Genomic DNA, 21881 nt, shown 5'->3' with positions numbered 1-21881 from the left:
AGTGTCCTCGGCCCCAACCATCTTCAGCTGCTTCATCAATGACCTTCCTTCCATCATAAGGTCAGAAGTGGGAATTTCGCTGATAACTGCACAATGTTCAGCACCATTCATGACTCCTCAGATATTGGAACAGTCCATGTCCAAATGCAGCAAGACCTGGACAATATCCAGGCTTGGGCTGACAAGTGGCCAGTAACATTCGCTGCACTGGATGAGTGCAGCTCCAACAACATGCAAGAAGCTTGACACCATCCAGCCCACTTGGATTGGCACCACATCCACAAACATTCACTCCCTCCACCACCGACGCACAGTGGCAGCAGTGTGTAACATCTACAAGATACACTGCAGGAATTCACCAAGGCTCCTTAGACAGCACCTTCCAAACCCACGACCACTACCATCTAGAAGGACAAGAGCAGCAGATAGATGGGAACACCACCACCTGGAAGTTCCCCTCCAAGTCACTCACCATCCTGACTTGGAAATATATCGCCGTTCCTTCACTGTCGCTGGGTCAAAATCCTGGAACTCCCTCCCTAACAGCACTGTGGGTGTACCCACACCACATGGACTGCAGCGGTTCAAGAAGGCAGCTCACCACCACCTTCTCAAGGGCAATAAAGGATGGGCAATAAATGCCGGCCCAGCCAGTGAAGTCCACACTCCATGAATGAATAAAAAAACATATTGCGCAGCAAATTCCCATCTTCTACATCTGCCCTTTACTAATCCAAATGGGGACGCCAGTTAGCAGAACAATACTCCCAGAGGTAGGGAGGAACATGGTCAGCTGAGGCTTATTAATAATCAGTGCCAGGAAAAGGCCAGGGTTTGAACATGAAGGGAGGAGAAATTTGGGCTCAACTGTGATGCCTCCCATGCTCAAATAGCCTTGCTGACATTCGCGGTCCTAGGTCCAAATTAAAAACTCAATCACCTCTTGACCGTGTCCCTTCATCCTCCCTGCCCATTTTCTCCTCATAACCTTCAATCCTGCCTTCTCCCCGTATCCCTGAATCCCATCCTGTCCCTCTATTCCACCTTTTCGCTCTGTCCTTCAATCCCACATTCCTCCCCTCCCTCATTCCCACTCTCCCCCCATATCCTTCAATCCCACCTTCTTAAGGACAACGAACATATGAAATAGGGACAGGAGTAGGCCATTCAGCCCCTCGAGCCTGCTCCACCATTCAATGAGATCATGGCTGATCTCCTTGTGTTTCGATTTCCACATTCCCATCTAACCCTGATAACCTTTGATTCTCTTGCCTAACAAGAATCTATCTACCTCAGCCTTAAAAATATTCAATGACCCGACTCCACCGCCTTCTGAGGCAGAGAGTTCCAAAGATGCACAACCTTCTGAGAGAAAAGATTTCTTCTCATCTCTGTCCTAAAAGGGCGACCCCTAATTTTAAAACAGTGCCCCCTAGTTCTGGACTCACTCACAAGAGGAAACATCCTTTCGACATCCACCTTGTCAAGGCCGTTCAGGATCTTGTATACTTCAATCAAATCACCCCTCGATCCTATCTTCTTCCCATATCCCCCAATCCTACCTCCACCCCGTAACCCTCAATCCCACCTTCCCCCCATATGCCTCAAACCTACCTTTTCCCTGTATCCCTCAATTCCACCTTCGCCTCATAACCCTCAATCCTACCTTCTCCTCGTATCCCTCATCCCACTTTCCTCCTGTATTCCCCAATCCCAACTCTTTCCCATATCCCTCGATCCCACCTTCTCTCCATATCCCTCAATTCCACCTTCTCCAGGTATCCCTCGATCCCACCTTCTCTCCATATCCCTCGATCCCACCTTCTCTCCATATCCCTCGATCCCACCTTCTCTCCATATCCCTCAATCCCACCTTCTCTCCATATCCCTCGATCCCACCTTCTCTGTGTATCTCTCAATGCCACCTTATCACAGTTTCCCTCATCCCTACGCTCTCCCCATATAACCCAACCCCATCCACCCACCTTTCCCCTTAATAGCTGGTGTGTCTCCTAGCCTATTACACGATGGTACACATCTGATAATTATCATGTGATGGCCCACGGCCCTTCTCCCATGCACTCCCTGCCTGGCTGATTAGACTATTTCATTCCGCAGGAGTAAGGAGCCTATTGCCCTGAACCATTGGCACGAGGTGAAGGTGTCTCGTACGGCCAAGAACGGCATCCTGCAGGTAGACGACCAACAGCCTGTGGAGGGGATGGCGGAGGTGAGTTCCAGCCATCACTATTCAACTGGGGGAGGAGGACGGGATTCTGAAATAACCTCCATTTGGATCCCCCTCAGCAACACTGAGGAATCTGATTGGTGGAGTAAGAATTTCTTGATGAATAATGTTTGTGGCAGGTTTAATAAACAATATCAGATGTTGCAGTAGTGACACATAATAGCTGACCATATACACACTCCAGGGGAATGGTGGCATAGTGACTGTCTTAGTGGACTAATGATCGAGAGACATGGATTCAAATCCGACCATGGCAGCTGAGGGAATTTAAATAAAATTAATCAAGTAACTACCCGATGGCCCTAATGTTCTTTGGTGGAGGCAGCCTGCTGCCCTTTCTCCTTCTGGCCTATAGGTGACTCTGGGTTGACTCTTAGCCAGGTTCTGAAATAGAACCATAGAACACTACAGCACAGAAAAACAGGCCATTCGGCCCTTCTAGTCTGTGCCGAAATATTATTCCGCTAGCCCCATTGACCTGCACCCAGTCCATAACCCTTCAGACCTCTCCCATCCATGTATCTATCCAATTTATTCTTAAAACTTAAGAGTGAGCCCGCATTTACCATGTCAGATGGTAGCTCGTTCCACACTCTCACCACTCTCTGAGTGAAGTTGTTCCCCCTAATGTTCCCCCTAAACCTTTCCCCTTTCACCCTAAAACCATGTCCTCTTGTGTTTATCTCTCCTAATCTAAGTGGAAAGAGCCTACTCGCATTTACTCTGTCTATACCCCTCATAATTTTGTAAACTTCTATCAAATCTCCCCTCATTCTTCTATGCTCCAAGGAATAAAGTCCTAACCTGTTTAATCTTTCCCTGTAACTCAACTCCGTAAGACCCGGCAACATCCTAGTAAATCTTCTCTGCACTCTCTCAATCTTACTGATATCCTTCCTGTAGTTAGGCGACCAGAACTGCACACAATACTCCAAAGTTGGCCTCACCAACCTCACCATAACATCCCAACTCCTATACCTAATACTTTGATTTATGAAGGCCAGTATGCCAAAAGCTTTCTTTACAACCCTGTCTTGTAAAGAAAGCTTTTGGCATACTGGCCTTCATAAATCAAGTACTGAGTATAGGAGTTGGGATGTTATGGTGAGGTTGTATAAGACATTGGTGAGGCCAACTTTGGAGTATTGTGTGCAGTTCTGGCCTAACAGGCCACTCAGCTGTGTTCAAGAGGGTTGCTGACCACCCTTTCCAGGACAACTAGGAATAGGCACTAGAACTGGCCTTGCCGGCAACACCCACATCCTGTGAATGAATTAAAAACACTAAAACAAGCTTCTATATCCAGTTGGGATAACTTGCAAAGGCCTCTTGTAGGACAGTTTCAACTGTCCCTCCACACAATGGCTTAGCCAATTGGTACTTTATACCCATCTAGACACATACCTAGTCAGCTAGGTCTATTTTTTTAAAAAAAATTATGGGATGTGGGCATCGCTGGTTAGGCCAGCATTTATTGCCCATCCCTAATTGCCCTTGTTCATAGGGCATTTAAAAGCCAACCACATTGCTGTTGTCTGGAGTCACGTATAGGCCAGACCGGGTAAGGACAACACATTTCCTTCCTTAAAGGGCATTAGTGAACCAGGTGGGTTTTTTACAACAATCGGCAATGGTTTCATGGTCACCGTCAGACTGTTAATTGCAGATTCTTACTGTCTGCCATGGTGGGATTGAAACCCATGTCCCCAGGGCACTACTCTGGGTCTCTGGAATACTAGTCAGTCCCAATCCCACAATACCACTATTGCACTGCCTCCCCTTTATATCTATTCAGCTGGGTCTGTATCTGTATCTATTCAGCTAGATGTGATCTATTCAGCTTTATTCAGGAGTCCGGGGTGAGGAACATTGCTATACGCCACTGAGCTTGGAGAGAGTAGACAACTAATGGTGAGATGACATTGTGTTTGGGTTTTAAGAGTCATCTGGACAATAGGAGGCCCCTTAGGCCTGTAGTGTCATCCAATTAGATGGTCTGATCAGCGCCTCAACTCCATTAATCTGCCCTTGCTTCATATTAGTGGATAGTCTAACCCAACAGAAATCAGTCAATCTCATCAGAAAGCCCCAATTGACCCTCAGCCTCGACAGATTTCTGGGGGAGAGAGTTCCAGATTTTCTCTCCCCTTTTGTGTGAAGAAGTGGCCTTTGACATCACCCTGGAATGGCCTGGCTCTCAGTTAAAGATTCTGCCCCCTTGTTCTGGACTCCCCAACCAGAGGAAATTATTTCTGTGTGTGTGTGTGTGTGTGTGTGTATCCCATCAAACACTTTGATCATCCCAAACAGCTCAAATAGATCACCCCTTAATGCTCTCTCCTCGGGGAAATAGGCCAGTCCATGTAACTCATGTAGGCTATTCCTACCACCTGTGTTTGGAGGTTCACTCTGGATATCAATGTCCCAAAACTCAAGACTTTGCCCAAAACAACTGCACTTTATTATGTGACTTCTGTTACAGACAGGTCAATAATACTCATCCCAGTGACTATTCACCCCGTGCTTTAGTCGCTTGGTTTCCTAAAGGAAATCAGGATCGAGGTTCTGTGGGAGAGATCGAGAATCCCGGATGGTCTGTTGCCTCCCTGGTGCCAGGGTCCACGATATCTCGGATCGAGTTCTCAGTATTCTCAGGAGGGAGGGTGAGCAGCCAGATGTCGTGGTCCATGTAGGGACCAATGACGTGGATAGGAAGGAGGAGGAGGTCCTGCAAAGAGAGTTTAGGGAGTTAGGTGCAAAGTTGAAGGACAGGACCTCCAGGGTTACGATCTCAGGAGTGCTAACCATGCCACGTGCTAGTGAGGCGAGAAATAGGAAGATAATGCAGCTAAATACGTGGCTAAGGAGATGGTGCAGGAGGGAGGGCTTCATGTTTCTTGACAATTGGGCTCTGTTCCAGGGAAGGTGGGACCTGTTCCGACGGGACGGTTTGCACCTGAACTGGAGGGGGACTAACATCCTTGCGGGTAGGTTTGCTAGTGCTGCTCCAGGGCGTTTAAACTAGATTTGCAGGGGGAGGCGAACCAGAGTGTTAGAGCAGATAGTGAGGTGGAGGAGGATAAAGGTCAAGCGAGGAATGCATGTATAGACAGAAATCAAGGGTCTGTACGTGATAGAAATGTTCTCAGGTGCATCTATTTCAATGCAAGGAGTATTGTCGGAAAGGCAAATGAGCTTAGGGCGTGGATTGGCACGTGGGATTACAACGTTATTGCTATTAGTGAGACTTAGTTGCAGGAGGGGCAGGACTGGCAGCTCAATGTTCCGGGGTTCCGTTGTTTCAGACGTGATAGTGGGGGAGGGATGAAAGGGGGAGGAGTGGCATTACTAGTCAGGGAAAATATCACAGCTGTGCGTAGACAGGACAGCCCGGAGGGCTCGTCTACAGAGGCCATATGGGTGGAGCTGAGGAACAGGAAAGGTGTGACCACACTAATAGGGTTGTATTATAGACCGCCCAATAGTCAGAGAGAATTGGAGGAGCAAATCTGTAGAGAGATAGCAGACCGATGTAAGAAACAGAAAGTTGTGATAGTAGGAGATTTTAACTTTCCACATATTGACTGGAACTCCCATACTGTAAAAGGGCTGGATGGCTTGGAGTTTGTCAAATGTGTTCAGGAAAGTTTTCTAAATCAATATATAGAGGTACCAACGAGAGAGGATGCAATACTTGATCTCCTATTAGGGAACCAGACAGGTCAGGTGACAGAAGTATGTGTAGGCGAACATTTTGGGTCCAGTGACCACAAAGTCATTAGTTTTAAGCTAATTATGGATAAGGATAGGTCTGGTCCTCGAGTTGAGATTCTAAATTGGAGAAAGGCCAATTTTGTGGAAATGAGAAAGGATCTAGGAAGAGTGGATTGGGATAAGTTGTTTTCTGGCAAGGATGTGTTCAGTAAGTGGAAGGCATTCAAAGGCGAAATTTTGAGAGTGCAGAGTTTGCATGTTCCTGTCAGGATTAAAGGCAAAGTTAACAGGCATAGGGAACCTTGGTTTTCAAGGGATATTGGTGACCTGGTTAAGAAGAAGAGAGAGGTGTATAGCAGCTATAGGCAACAAGGAGCAAATGAGGTACTTGTAGAGTATAGAAAATGTAAGAAAATACTAAAAAGGGAAATCAGGAAGGCAAAAAGAAGACATGAGGTTGCTTTGGCAGATAATGTGAAGGTAAACCCGAAGGGTTTCTACGAGTATATTAAGAGTAAAAGGATAGTAAGGGACACAATTGGTCCTCTTGAAGATCAGAGTGGTCGTCTATGTGTGGAGCCTCACGAGATGGGGGAGATCTTAAACAGTTTTTTTGCATCAGTATTTACTCAGGAAACTGGCATAGTGTATAAGGAAGGAAGGGAAACAAGCAGTAGTGTCATGGAACATATAGAGATTAAAGAGGAGGAGGTGCTTGCTGCCTTACAGTGAATAAAGGTAGATAAATCCCCCGGGCCTGACATGATATTCCCTTGGACTTTGAGGGAGACTAGTGTAGAAATTGCAGGGGCCCTGGCAGAAATATTTAAAATGTCCTTAGCCACGGGTGAGGTGCCGGAGGATTGGAGGGTAGCTCATGTTGTTCCATTGTTTAAAAAAGGCTCCAAAAGTAAACCAGGTAATTACAGGCCAGTGAGCCTGACGTCAGTAGTAGGTAAATTATTGGAAGGTGTTCTGAAAGATCAGATATATAATTATTTGGACAGCCAAGGGCTGATTTAGGATAGTCAGCATGGCTTTGTGCGTGGTAGGTCGTGTTTAACGAACCTTGTAGAGTTTTTCGAGGAGGTTACCAAGAAAGTAGATGAAGGAAAGGCTGTGGATGTTGTCTACATGGACTTTAGTAAGGCCTTTGACAAGGTCCCACATGGGAGGTTAGTTCAGAAGGTTCAGACACTTGGTATCCATGGAGAGGTTGTAAACTGGATTTGAAATTGGCTGTGTGGGAGAAGACAGAGAGTGGTAGTGGATGATTGCTTCTCAGACTGGAGGTCTGTGACTAGTGGTGTGCCTCAGGGATCTGTACTGGGACCATTGTTGTTTGTTGTCTATATCAATGTTCTGGATGATAATGTGGTGAATTGGATCAGCAAGTTTGCTGATGACACTAAGATTGGAGGCGTTGTGGACAGCAAGGAAGGCTTTCAAAGCTTGCAGAGAGATCTGGACCAACTGGAAAAATGGGCCAGAAAATGGCAGATGGAATTTAATGCAGAAAAGTGTGAGGTGTTGCATTTTGGAAGGACAAACCAAGGTAGGACATACACAGTAAATGGTAGGGCACTGAGGAGTGTGGAGGAACAAAGGGATCTGGGAGTTCAGATACATAATTCCCTGAAAGTGGCGTCACAGGTAGACAGGGTTGTAAAGAAAGCTTTTGGCATACTGGCCTTCATAAATCAAAGTATTGAGTATAGGAGTTGGGATGTTATGGTGAGGTTGTATAAGACATTGGTGAGGCCAACTTTGGAGTATTGTGTGCAGTTCTGGTCGCCTAACTACAGGAAGGATATCAGTAAGATTGAAAGAGTGCAGAGAAGATTTACTAGGATGTTGCCGGGTCTTACGGAGTTGAGTTACAGGGAAAGATTAAACAGGTTAGGACTTTATTCCTTGGAGCGTAGAAGAATGAGGGGAGATTTGATAGAAGTTTACAAAATTATGAGGGGTATAGACAGAGTAAATGCGAGTAGGCTCTTTCCACTTAGATTAGGAGAGATAAACACGAGAGGACATGGCTTTAGGGTGAAAGGGGAAAGGTTTAGGGGGAACATTAGGGGGAACTTCTTCACTCAGAGAGTGGTGAGAGTGTGGAACGAGCTACCATCTGACGTGGTAAATACGGGCTCACTCTTAAGTTTTAAGAATAAATTGAATAGATACATGGATGGGAGAGGTCTGGAGGGTTATGGACCGGGTGCAGCTCAATGGGACTAGCGGAATAATATTTCGGCACAGACTAGAAGGGCCGAATGGCCTGTTTTTCTGTGCTGTAGTGTTCTATGGTTCTATGGGTGGTCGATCCGTCCTTGTCCGTTCTCCGTTCGGATAGCTGACCAGACTGTCCGCCTCCCCTGTCCGGCCACGGCCACGGCCACAGCCTCGATCTTAACGGACACCGAGCTTAGATAGGCCTCTGCTTCCCGCCTCGCCATGTACGCACTTGCTGATTGGCTCATTTCCCTGATAGCAACAGCCCATGATCGGCTCACTTTCACTTCCCAGCAACCCTCCTGAGCGCAGGAAGATCCTGACAGTAAATTTGGTCAATCAACCCCTCGATCTGCGCACTTCAGCAACTACCCCGCCTCACCTCCATCTGTACCCGGTTCCACGAAACAACCATTGCATAAGGGTGATTACAAACTGCTGAATTTCTACTTATTCGATGCTTTTCTAAACAAACAGCGACCATCAGTTGTGATACGTTAAGACGTTACTTTTTGACCTTATTTTGAGTTTTAAGCAAACAAGCAAACTAGACAGTATTTGTAATCAAAAAGGTCACTAACTGGGAAGAGAAAAAACATTTGTTGCCTGGGCTTTAACCAGTCACATTTCTAATGTTAGCGCAAAACTCTGAACACAGCATCAAGATTCTCTGTTAACTCGTTTGCAGAAGTTAGCCGTCTAAATAATGTTAAATAATTATAATACTTTTAAATGGTAATTGTAAGCTTAGCTTTTCCCAGTATCCATAAAAAAGCTTCCACAATGTAATGACCCTTCTGTTATTTGTGAAATGCAGCAGCCACCCCCACCCAGGAGACCAGCTTGATGGAGTCTGAGGGAGGGAAGGAGGTCAGAGGCTGCCGGTCAGAGGACAGAGTTAATCAGAGCAGGAGATAACGTGATGAGTCTTGAGTTCAATGCAATGAGGATGCAAAGAGGTTGATGAGGCCCAAACCCTTTGATTCAGGAAGAATGAGAAGAAGAGAGCAGTTTAACAATTAAACTTAATTCCATCATCCTGAGGGAGGGAGGGAGGGAACACCTCACCGAGGGAGGGAATGTGCCTCTCGCCGAGGGAGGGAATGAGCCCCTCGCCGAGGGAGGGAATGTGCCCCTCGCCGAGGGAGGGAATGTGCCCCTCGACGAGGGAGGGAATGTGCCCCTCGCCGAGGGAGGGAATGTGCCCCTCGCCGAGGGAGGGAATGAGTCCCTCGCCGAGGGAGGGAATGTGCCCCTCGCCGAGGGAGGGAATGTGCCCCTCGCCGAGGGAGGGAATGTGCCCCTCGCCAAGGGAGGGAATATGTCCCATTCCGAGGGAGGGAATGAGTCCCTCGCCGAGGGAGGGAATGAGTCCCTCGCCGAGGGAGGGAATGAGTCCCTCGCCGAGGGAGGGAATGAGTCCCTCGCCGAGGGAGGGAATGAGTCCCTCGCCGAGGGAGGGAATGTGCCCCTCTACAAGGGAGGGAATGTGCCCCTCGCCGAGGGAGGGAATGTGCCCCTCTACAAGGGAGGGAATGTGCCCCTCGCCGAGGGAGGGAATGTGCCCCTCTACAAGGGAGGGAATGTGCCCCTCGCCGAGGGAGGGAATGTGTCCCTCGCAGAGGGAGGGAATGTGCCCCTCGCCGAGGGAGGGAATGTGTCCCTCGCAGAGGGAGGGAATGTGCCCCTCGCCGAGGGAGGGAATGTGCCCCTCGCCGAGGGAGGGAATGTGCCCCTCGCCGAGGGAGGGAATGTGTCCCTCGCCGAGGGAGGGAATGTGTCCCTCGCCGAGGGAGGGAATGTGCCCCTCGCCGAGGGAGGGAATGTGCCCCTCGCCGAGGGAGGGAATGTGCCCCTCGCCGAGGGAGGGAATGTGCCCCTCGCCGAGGGAGGGAATGTGCCCCTCGCAGAGGGACAATTGGGGGTGGAGGACGGGATTCTGAAATAACCTCCATTTGGATCCCCCTCAGCAACACTGAGGAATCTGATTGGTGAAGAATTTCTTGATGAATAATGTTTGTGGCAGGTTTAATAAACAATATCAGATGTTGGGGTAGTGACACATAATAGCTGAGCATATACACACTCCAGGGGAATGGTGGCATAGTGGCTGTGTTAGTGGACTAATGATCGAGAGACATGGATTCAAATCCCCACCACGGCAGCTGAGGGAATTTAAATAAAATTAATCAAGTAACTACCCGATGGCCCTAATGTTCTTTGGTGGAGGCAGCCTGCTGCCCTTTCTCCTTCTGGCCTATATGTGACTCCAGGTTGACTCTGAAATGGCCTAACAGGCCACTCAGCTGTGTTCAAGAGCTGACCACCCTCTCCAGGACAACTAAGAATAGGGACTAGTACTGGCCTTGCCGGCGACACCCACATCCTGTGAATGAATTAAAAACACTAAAACAAGCTTCTATATCCAGTTGGGATAACTTGCAAAGGCCTCTTGTAGGACAGTTTCAACTGTCCCTCCACACAATGGCTTAGCCAATTGGTACTTTATACCCATCTAGACACATACCTAGTCAGCTAGGTCTATTTTTAAAAAAAATTGTTTATGGGATGTGGGCATCACTGGCTAGGCCAGCATTTATTGCCCATCCCTAATTGCCCTTGTTCATAGGGCATTTAAAAGTCAACCACATTGCTGTGGGTCTGGATTCACATGTAGGCCAGACCGGGTAAGGACAACACATTTCCTTCCTTAAAGGACATTAGTGAACCAGGTGGTTTTTTTTACAACAATCGGCGATGGTTTCATGGTCATCGTTAGGCTTTTAATTGCAGATTTTTACTGTCTGCCATGGTGGGGTTGAAACCCATGTCCCCAGGGCACTACTCTGGGTCTCTGGGGAATACTAGTCAGTCCCAATCCCACAATACCACAATTGCACCGCCTCCCCTTTATATCCCATCAAACACTTTGATCATCCCAAACAGCTCAAATAGATCACTCCTTAATGCTCTCTCCTCGGGGAAATGGGCCAGTCCATGTAACTCATGTAGGCTATTCCTACCACCTGTGTTTGGAGGTTCACTCTGGATATCAATAACCCAAAACTCGAGACTTTGCCCAAAACAGCTGCGCTTTATTATGTGATTTCTGTTACAGACAGGTCAACAATGCTCATCCCAGTGACTATTCACCCCGGGCTTTAGTCGCTTGGTTTCCCCAAGGAAATCAGGATCGGGTGGTCGATCCGTCCTTGTCCATTCTCCGTTCGGATAGCTGACCAGACTGACCGCCTCCCCTGTCCAGCCACGGCCACAGCCTCGATCTTAACGGACACCGAGCTTAGATAGGCCTCTGCTTCCCGCCTCGCCATGTACGCACTTGCTGATTGGCTCATTTCTCTGATAGCAACAGTCCATAATTGGCTCATTTTCACTTCCCAGCAACCCTCCCGAGCGCAGGAAGATCCTGATAGTAAATTTGGTCAATCGCCCCCGAGATCTGCTCGCTTCAGCAACCCCTCCCCTCCTCCATCTGTACCCGGTTCCACGAAACAACCAATGCATAAGGGTGATTACAAACTGCTGAATTTCTACTTATTCGATGTTTTTCTAAACAAACAGCGACCATCAGTTGTGATACGTTAAGACGTTACTTTTTGACCTTATTTTGAGTTTTAAGCAAACAAGCAAACTAGACAGTATTTGTAATCAAAAAGGTCACTAACTGGGAAGAGAAAAAAACATTTGTTGCCTGGCCTTACTGAGGGAGAGAATGAGTTCTTCACTGAGGGAGGGAATGTGTCCCTAACTGAGAGGGAATGTGTCCCTCACTGAGGGAGAGAATGAGTCCCTCACTGAGGGAGGGAATGTGTCCCTAACTGAGGGAGAGAATGAGTTCTTCACTGAGGGAGGGAATGAGTCCCTTACTGAGAGGGAATGTGTCCCTCACTGAGGGAGAGAATGAGTCCCTCACTGAGGGAGGGAATGTGTCCCTAACTGAGGGAGAGAATGAGTTCTTCACTGAGGGAGGGAATGAGTCCCTTACTGAGGGAGAGAATGAGTTCTTCACTGAGGGAGGGAATGAGTCCCTTACTGAGAGGGAATGTGTCCCTCACTGAGGGAGGGAATGAGTCCCTCACTGAGGGAGGGAATGTGTCCCTAACTGAGGGAGAGAATGAGTTCTTCACTGAGGGAGGGAATGAGTCCCTTACTGAGAGGGAATGTGTCCCTCACTGAGGGAGAGAATGAGTTCCTTACTGAGAGGGAATGTGTCCCTCACTGAGGGAGAGAATGAGTTCCTTACTGAGAGGGAATGTGTCCCTCACTGAGAGAGAGAATGTGTCCCTCACTGAGGGAGAGAATGAGTCCCTAACTGAGGGAGGGAATGAGTCCCTCACTGAGGGAGGGAATGAGTCCCTCACTGAGGGAGGGAATGAGTCCCTAACTGAGGGAGGGAATGAGTCCCTTACTGACCGAGGGAGGCAATGAGTCTCTTACTGAGGGAGGGAATGAGTCCATAACTGAGGGAGGGAATGAGTCCCTAACTGAGGGAGGGAATGAGTCCCTCACTGAGAGAGGGAATGAGTCCCTCACTGAGGGAGAGAATGTGTCCCTCACTGAGGCAGAGAATGTGTCCCTCACTGAGGGAGAGAATGAGTTCTTCACTGAGGGAGGGAATGAGTCCCTTACTGAGAGGGAATGTGTCCCTCACTGAGGGAGGGAATGAGTTCCTTAATGAGGGAGGGAATGAGTCCCTCACTGAGGGAGGGAATGAGTCCCTGAGAGAGGGAATGAGTCCCTAACTGAGGGAGGGAATGAGTCCCTCACTGAGGGAGAGTATGAGTCTCTTATTGAGGGAGAGAATGGGTCCCTTACTGAGGGAGAGAATGAGTCCCTCACTGAGGGAGGGAATGAGTTTCTTACTGAGGGAAGGAATGAGTCTCTTACTGAGGGAGGGAATGAGTCCCTCACTGAGGGAGGGAATGAGTCCCTCACTGAGGGAGAGAATGAGTCTCTTACTGAGGGAGGGAATGAGTCCCTAACTGAGAGAGGGAATGAGTCCCTCACTGAGGGAGGGAATGAGTTCCTAACTGAGAGAGGGAATGAGTCCCTAACTGAGAGAGGGAATGAATCCCTCACTGAGGGAGGGAATGAGTCCCTAACTGAGAGAGGGAATGAGTCCCTCACTGAGGGAGAGAATGAGTCTCTTACTGAGGGAGGGAATGAGTCCCTAACTGAGGTCTGGGCTCCCTTACCAATATTGAGAGCAGCGTCTCCTCGTGAGGACAGTCTGTAGTTATGTCTGTTCCATTCTCTCCTCCTAACAGGGAGCGTTCACACAGATTAAGTGTAACACCGATATATTCTTTGGAGGAATCCCTGACTACGACAACATAAGGAAGAACTCTGAGGTGTTGCAGCCTTTCACAGGAAGCATTCAGAATGTAAGAACTCAGTCTGTCCGAAACAACGTGTGTAATTGCTGCTAGTTCCTGGGCTGGGAACTCTCTGTGAGGGAAACGCAATGTCCAGGTCTGTTCCTGCAAAGCACAGAACCCCAAAGCCTCAGTTCACTCACTGCAGACGGTGCTGAGTTAACCAGGGTGGCGATAGAAGAACCAATGATGTGAAACTGTCCCAGGACGCCTGTCTAGTGCAGCACTGGGACATGTGTGCATGTTGGGTGAGAGCAGGTTGAGTGTGTGTCCATGCATATGTTGTGTGTGTGGGAGAGCATGTAAATGCGTACATGTACATGCATGTGTTCTGCGTGTGTGCTGTGAGTGTGAGTGTGAGTGTGTGTGTGTATCTAAGTGTGGCGTGTCTGTACATGTATGTGAATGTATACACGTGTGTGTGTGTGTTCATGTCATGTGCATTTTGTGTTGTGAATGTTTGTGTGTGTTAATGTGTGTGTATGTATTGTGAGTGTGTGTGTGTTGTGTGCATGTGCCTCTGTTGTGAGTGTATCAGTGTGTGTGTTTGTGTGTGTGTGTGTATACGCAGAGTACATTGAGCAGCACCTGACCATCATCTCTCTCGATCCCCCCACTGTCTCTCATTTCTCACACTGCTTATCCAACGTCCAGTACTGGATTAGCAAAAATTTCCTCCAATTGAATATTAGGGAGACTGAGGCCATGGTTTTCTGTTCCCACCCCAAACTCCATTCCCTAGTTACCGACTCCATCCCTCCCCCCGAGTCTGAAACAGACTGCTTACAACCTTGATGTCATGTCTGACCCCAGGCTGACACTCTGACCCCACATCTTTCCTGTCGCTGAGACTGGTCCAGTCCCACCTCCGTGAGGCTGCTGAGCTCTGACCCAGCCTCGGCCCTCTGCTGCTGAGGCCCCTCAGGAGATTTCTCCCCTCCAAGGACTCGGTACGATTCCCAAGTCCCCTGGTGGAGTCTCCCGCTTTCCCATTTTCCATTGTCCAGTCCCCCCCACCCAGGAAGTTCCCGTGCTGAAACCCTGTGTTCCCTTGTCCCTCTGCCAGATAATCCTGAACGACCGGACCATCCACCTCCAGCAGGACTTCAGCACGAGTGTGAACGTGGAGAACGCAGTCCACCCGTGTGTCAACAACCCCTGTGTCAACGGAGGCAGCTGCCGCCCTCATCACGATGCCTTCGAGTGCGATTGTCCGCTGGGCTTTGATGGGCTGCGGTGTCAGAAAGGTAGGAAATGGTCGGGGAAAATGTTGCTGAGATGAATAGAGGTACGGGGGGGGGAGGCCATTCAGCCCCTCCAGTCTTTTCCACCACACAGTCTGGAGATGGCCAATCCGTCTCAAAACGCCACCCACCCTCCTTCGGCAGGAGATATTAAAGTGTTAGTGTTCAGCTCAATCCCAACAAGGGGTGTTACACTATAAAGGCGAAGTCATTACAGCACAGAAGGAGGCCATTGAGCCCATCAAGTTCGTGCTGGCTCTCTGCGGAGCTGTTCAGTCAGTTTCATTGTCCTGCCCTACCCCCCCCCAGTGCTCTGCAAGTCTATTTCCCTCAAATGCCCAAAAGGACCATAAGATCCGATTTCCTTTTGAAATCATTCATCGTCTCCGCCCTCGTGGGCGGCGAGTCCCAGGTCCTCACCACTCGCTGGGTAAAGAAAGGTTCTTCCTCATTTACCCCTTATATCTCTTGCCCAAAACCCTAAATCTAGTCCTTCTCCCATCAGTTAATGGAACAGATTTTCTTTGCCTACCTTATCCATACCTGTCCTAATCTGGTACCCCTCTGTCAAATCTCCCCTCAATCCCCCTCGCTTCAAGGAGAACAAGCTGAGATCCTCCAACCTAACCTTGTAACTAAACCCCCGACCTCAGGACCATTCTGGTAAATCTCCTCCGGACCCTCTCAAGGACCCTGACATCCTCCCTAAAGTGTGGTGACCAGATCTGGACACAAGACTCTGGCCGTGGCCTAAGCAGAGTTTTATAAAGTTATAGGAGCTAAACAGAAGGTGTTGAAGTGGTAATGCATAGTTATAAAGTGTTGAAACAGGAGATATTAATGTGTTAGTGCAAACTGCTTGCACATCATAACCCTCAATCCTGCCTGTCTCCAGAAACCCATTGAATTGTCACTTAACCTCATTAATGCTCTTCGCTTCACCATCCTTATTCTGCTGCTCAGTTCTGCTTTTGTCAAAATGTTTCCCCGAGAGGAGGCTTGATACTGATATTCAAAATCATGAGGGGTCTGGACAGAGTAGATAGGGGAGAAACTGTTCCCACTGGCGGAAGGATCGTGAACGAGAGGGCGCAGAGTTACAGTTAATTAGCAAAAGAAGCAAAAGCGACACGAGGGAAATCTTTTTCAGACAGCGGGTGGTTAGGATCTGGAGTGCGCTGCCTGAGAGTGTGGGGGAGGCAGGTGAATCCAGGCATTCAAAAGGGAATCAAGGCTGTTATCTGAAGAGGAAGAAGGTGCAGGGTTACGGGGAGAAGGCGGGAGAGTGGCCTAGGCGAATTGCTCCTTCGGAGGGCCAGCACAGACATGACAGGCTGAATGGCCTCCTGTGCTGTAACCATTCTGTGATTCTCGATCTGATCTCCCTCGTTGCCGCTCACACCCTCAAAGTTTAGCTTGTGTGATGTGAACTCTTAATTGCTAACAACCTGTCTTGTGTTTTTTCTTTTACATCATACGGACTGCAGAATGTGGAAATTATTGTCTGAACAGTAAGTAACTCCAGGATCCACCCTGGTGTCCTTTCGCTGGAACCTCATGGTAGTGTTTGTCAATGGGTAACCCTCCAGTCAATAAACCAAAGCCCAGGGCCCCATGAGCATCCTGGCTGGTGTCCTTAAAACAGGGATGAGAATGGTGCTGCCTGTGTACCACAACGTGTGACTCTCAGTGAAGGTCACCCAACCAACCAGTCTCTGTTCTTCTGAACCCTCCTACATCAAAACAGAAGATACTGGAAATGGGTCCGGCAGTATCTGTGGAGAGAAACAAGAGTTCAACCTTTCAGGTCAAGGTGAACAATCCCAGCTTCTGTCTCTCCACATAACCGAGTCCCCCATCCCCAGTACCGTTCTGGTAAGTCTCCTCTGCACCTGTCACGGGGCTTTGAACTCCTCCCTGAAGTGCAGTTCCCAGAATTGGACACACTACACCATCTGAGGCCTTAGCTTAGTTTGGCTTCCTAGTTTTTGTATTAATATAAAAACAAAAACAAAAAACTGCGGATGCTGGAAATCCAAAACAAAAACAGAATTACCTGGAAAAACTCAGCAGGTCTGGCAGCATCGGTGGAGAAGAAAAGAGTTGACGTTTCGAGTCCTCACGACCCTTCAACAGAACTGAGTATAGTTAGGAGAGGGGTGAAATATAAGCTGGTTTAAGGTGGGCGGGGAGAGAGAAGTTAAGGGGGGATGGTGGTTGTAGGGACAAGCAAGCAGTGATAGGAGCAGATAATCAAAAGATGTCACAGACAAAGGAACAAAGACATGTTAAAGGTGGTGATATTATCTAAGAGAATGTGCTAATTAAGAATGGATGGCAGGACACTCAAGGTACAGCTCTAGTGGGGGTGGGGTGGAGAGACTGACAGGGTATTATAGTTATAGATTTAAAAATAATGGAAATAGGTGGGAAAAGAAAAATCTATATAAATTATTGGAAAAAACAAAAGGGAGGGGGAAGAAACGGAAAGGGGGTGGGGATGGAGGAGGGAGTTCAAGATCTAAAGTTGTTGAATTCAATATTCAGTCCGGAAGGCTGTAAAGTGCCTAGTCGGAAGATGAGGTGCTGTTCCTCCAGTTTGCGTTGGGCTTCACTGGAACAATGCAGCAAGCCAAGGACAGACATGTGGGCAAGAGAGCAGGGTGGAGTGTTAAAATGGCAAGCGACAGGGAGGTTTGGGTCTTTCTTGCGGACAGACCGCAGGTGTTCTGTAAAGCGGCCGCCCAGTTTGCGTTTGGTCTCTCCAATGTAGAGGAGTTTTTGTATTCACTGACCCTATTTATAGAGCAAAGGATCCCATGCGTCTTTGGAACTCTCTGCCTCAGAAGGTGGTGGAGGTGGGGGTCGTAGAATATTTCTGAGGCAGAGGTAGATAGGTTCTTGTTAGGCGAGGGAATCAAAGGTCATCGGGGCTAGACAGCAATGTGGAACTCGAAACACAAACAGGTCAGCAATGATCTTATTGAACAATGGAGCAGGCCCGAGCGGCTGAATGGCCCACTTCTGCCCCCATTTCGTATGTTCGTATGTGTTTTCTTAACCACCATAGAAACAGGCCCCGACAGTTTTCAATGATTTTGAATTTGCCCCCTTCGAGTTCCTCTGCTCTTGATCTTATGACACCTTTTGTCACTCAGGCACCACATGGAAGTGTTGTAGCCATCCCCTAGAGGGAGTGCTACCCTGTGCTCAGCTCATTGCCGGTAATAGAGCATGTTCACCTTAGCTAAGCATTATGGGTAACTAGGCCTCCATTACTGAGACAGAAGTAAGTTTGGCGCATGATTCAAATTCACTGGTAGGAATATAAATACAGGAGGAGGCCATTCAGCACCTCGAGCCTGTTCTGCCATTTATTCAGGCTGTGGCTCCTCTGTACCTGAACTCTATATTTGTCCACCTTGGTTCTGTAACCCTAAATTCCTAAAACTAGTATTAGGTTTGAAATTCTCAATTGACCCGCGGCATCCGCCGTTTATTTGGGGGAGGGAGTTCCAGATTTCCTCTCCCCTCTGTGTGAAGAAGTGCTCCCTGACATCACCCCCTGAACGGCCTGGCTCTCATTTTAAGGTTCTGCCCCCTTATTCCGGACTCCCCCCCACCACCCTCCACCCCACCGCCGACCCCCCCAACACACCCAACCCTCTACACTCCACCAGAGGGAATAGTTTCTCTCGACCCGCCCTATTAACTGTCTTAAATATCTTAAACGCCTCGATCAGATCATCCCTCAACATCCTGAATTCAAGGCCTGGAAACCAAGTTTGTTCAACTTATCATCACACTTTAACCCTCGGAGCCTGCATGTCGGAGAGGGTGAGGGTGGGGGAAGGGTTGGAGGCTGAGGGAGCTGGGGCGCTTTGGGAGAGGAGTAGGTGTGGCGTGGAAGGGAGAGGGTGAGGGGATGAAGGGCAGAGGAGGAGGATGTGGGTAGACGGGGAGCTTTACACTGACCAGTGTTCAGCTAGAGTCAATGCACTGCTCCCGGGTGAGGTACGAGAGTGTCACTGATTTCCTTGGAACAATATTCAGATTGGTCCAGGGGAGGAGGGCAGGGACATGGAGAGACAGCAAAATGAGGGTTTGACTCTCCATGGTTGAGGCTCCTGGTGTGAGCCTAAGCTGCCCTCTGTGGGCTTGTGTGGGAATTGCAGATGGTCACTCTGTGCTTCTTCCTGTGATTTCAGCTATAACGGAAGCCATTGAAATCCCGCAGTTCATTGGCCGCAGTTACCTCACCTACGACCATCCAAACTTTCTTAAGCGGTAAGTGTCACATCCCACATCTCTAAAACATCTGTGACCCCTCACGTTACATACCAACCATGAATCAGTGGGTAGCACCTTCACCTTCGAGTCAGAACATCATGGATTCCAGCCCCAATCCAGAGAATCTAAGGGGTTGGGATGGTTTGTATAGAATATATTTCCTTACAGAAGGAAACTATTCGACCCGTGGTGTCTGGCTCGTTGAAAGCCCTATTCGCGCCCTGGCTTTTTTAAAACAGGGCATTGCAAGCTCCCTGAGAGCAGCTGCAGCTAGTTAATTAGAAGCTTGAGCTGGTTTTCAGGAGCTTGAATCAGTTGTTTTTCAGAGAGAATAAAAACAAGCCTTCCTCAGTGCTGCTTTGTCTGCACTGAGTGTAAAGTGCGAATTTGGTGAGTGAGGGCGTTTGGTGAGTGAGGGCGTTTGGTGAGTGAGGGAGTTTGGTGAGTGAGGGAGTTTGGTGAGTGAGGGAGTTTGGTGAGTGAGGGAGTTTGGTGAGGGAAGTGCTCCTTTCTTTTTCTACCTCCTTTCAGCTGGTTGTTACTTTTGGTACAGGGTAAGAAGCTGATTGGTGAGTCACTGGTAAGTTATTCCACTTATTCTAATTGTAATTAATAGTTTTTAAAGTTACAGCATGGCAGGTCAGCTTGGCCCAGTGGAATCCACATCCTGTGGTATGTGGGAAGTCATGGATGCACCATGTGTCCCAGACAAACACACCTGCAGGAAGTGTCACCAGCTGCAGAAGCTTGAGCTCCGTGTTTCGGAACTCAAGGCGGGGGCTGGAGTCACTGTGGTGCATCCATGAGGCAGAGAACTATGTGGATAACACGTTTAGGGGGGTGGTCACACCACAGGTTAGGAGCGTACAGGCAGGGAAGGAATGGGTGACTGCCAGGCAGTCTAAGGGAACCAGGCAGGTAGTGCAGGAGTCCCCCAAGTCGATCTTGCTTGCTAATCGGATTTCCATTTTGGATACTGGTGAGGGCAATGGCTCCTCAGAGGAGTTCAGCAAGAGCCAAGTCTGTGGCGCCAAAGGTACCTCAGGAGGGCATAAATGGGTCTTTTTCTGATTGGCAGGATGTGACGAGTGGAGTCCCACAGGGATCTGTACTGGGGCCTCAACTTTTTAAAATTTACATCAATGACTTAGATGAGGGCAGTGAAGACACGGGAGCTAAATTTGCAGATGACACCAAGATAGATAGGAAAGTATGTTGTGAAGAGGACATGAGGAGGTTGCAGATGGATATAGATAGGTTGAGTGAGTGGGCAAAGACCTGGCAGATGGAATGTGGGAAAATGTGAAGTTGTTCACTCTGACATGAAGAATGAAAAGGCAGAGTATTGCTTAAGCAGAGAACAACTGCAGAATTCTGAGGTGCAGAGGGATCTAGGTGTTCTAGTACATGAGTCACAAAGTTAGTATGCAGGTACAGCAAGTAATTAAGAAGGCTAATGGAATGTTATCCTTTATAATGAGAGGAATTGAACATAAAAGTAAGGATGTTATGCTTCAGTTATACGGGGCATTGGTGAGACCACACCTCGAATACTGTGTGCAGTTTTGGCCTCCTTATTTAAGGAAGGAAGTAAATGCATTGGAGGCAAGTCAGAGGAGATTTACTAGATTGATACCTGGGGCAGGACTTTCCCCCTGTCGGAGGGGAGGTTGATGGGTGCGTGTGGGCGCGCCTCCGATCGGTGCCCACGATTGGGGGCGCGATGCCATTTTATATGGGCGGGCCAATTAAGGCCCACCCAGCATAACATCCGCACGGAAGCTTGTGCGCTCCCTGTGCGGACGGGGGGGTGAATCCCAAAATCAAGAATGTGTTCCTTCGCACATGCGCACGAAAGAGCGCACTCATCTTCCTGAGGCTAAGTGCAGCCTCAGGGACATCGGCTCTAAATGTAAAAAAGCTAAAAATAGAATAATAAAATTTCCCTGACATGTCCCCTCAAGCGACACTGTCACATGAGTTGGGACATGTCCCATAATTTTTAAAACCTACATGAAACCTCATCCCACCTGTGGATGAGGTTTGATGCTTTTTCTAATTCCCGCCAGGGCTCCTGGCCTGTCCGACAACCTTAAGGTTGGACGGGCAGGTCTATTAATTAGTTTAATTGACTCTGTCAATGGCCTCAATTGGCCAGTGACAGGTCGGCGGGCGCACAGCTTATTTCGCTGAGCCCCCGCCTACTGGAAAATTTAAATGGGGCGCAGTGACATCGGGAGTTCCGCCTGACGTCATCGCGCGTCATCTGACGCATCGGCGAACGGGCCCCGCCCCCTGCTCACCGACGGGAAAATCCTGCCCCTGGAACGAGTGGGTTGTCTTATGAGGAAAGGTTGGACAGACTGGGCTTGTTTCCACTGGAGTTTAGAAGAGTGAGGGGTGATTTGATTGAAGTATACAAGATCCTGAATGGCCTTGACAAGGTGGACGTCAAAAGGATGTTTCCTCTTGTGGGTGATTCCGGAACTAGGGGGCACTGTTTTAAAATTAGGGGTTGCCCTTTTAGGACAGAGATGAGGAGGAATTTTTTCCCTCAGAGGGTTGTGCGACTTTGGAACTCTGCCTCAGAAGGTGGTGGAGGTGGGGTCATAGAATATTTTTAAGGTGGAGGTAGATACTTTCTTGTTAGGCAAGGGAATCAAAGGTTATCAGGGCTAGATGGGAATGTGGAAATCGAAACAGGAACAGATCAACCATGATCTTATTGAATGTCAGAGCAGCGCTGACTGGCCTACT

The 21881-nt window shown here is 48.6% G+C and overlaps 1 protein-coding gene across 1 annotated transcript in view; it reads left to right on the top strand.

Annotated features, from left to right (window-relative positions):
• egflam (EGF-like, fibronectin type III and laminin G domains) overlaps positions 1-21881 on the top strand; it is a 170050-nt gene that overhangs the window by 121537 nt on the left and 26632 nt on the right. The window contains exons 17-20 of the mRNA XM_078560625.1: positions 2119-2230; positions 13483-13599; positions 14657-14837; positions 19043-19121. Of these exons, the coding sequence (XP_078416751.1) occupies positions 2119-2230; positions 13483-13599; positions 14657-14837; positions 19043-19121 (489 nt within the window). The remainder of the gene's footprint in view (positions 1-2118; positions 2231-13482; positions 13600-14656; positions 14838-19042; positions 19122-21881) is intronic.

The sequence above is a fragment of the Cetorhinus maximus genome, chromosome 2 (genome assembly GCF_964194155.1).
Source record: "Cetorhinus maximus chromosome 2, sCetMax3.hap1.1, whole genome shotgun sequence".
NCBI classification, from domain to species: domain Eukaryota; kingdom Metazoa; phylum Chordata; class Chondrichthyes; order Lamniformes; family Cetorhinidae; genus Cetorhinus; species Cetorhinus maximus.
This window is presented reverse-complemented; position numbering and strand designations above follow the sequence as displayed.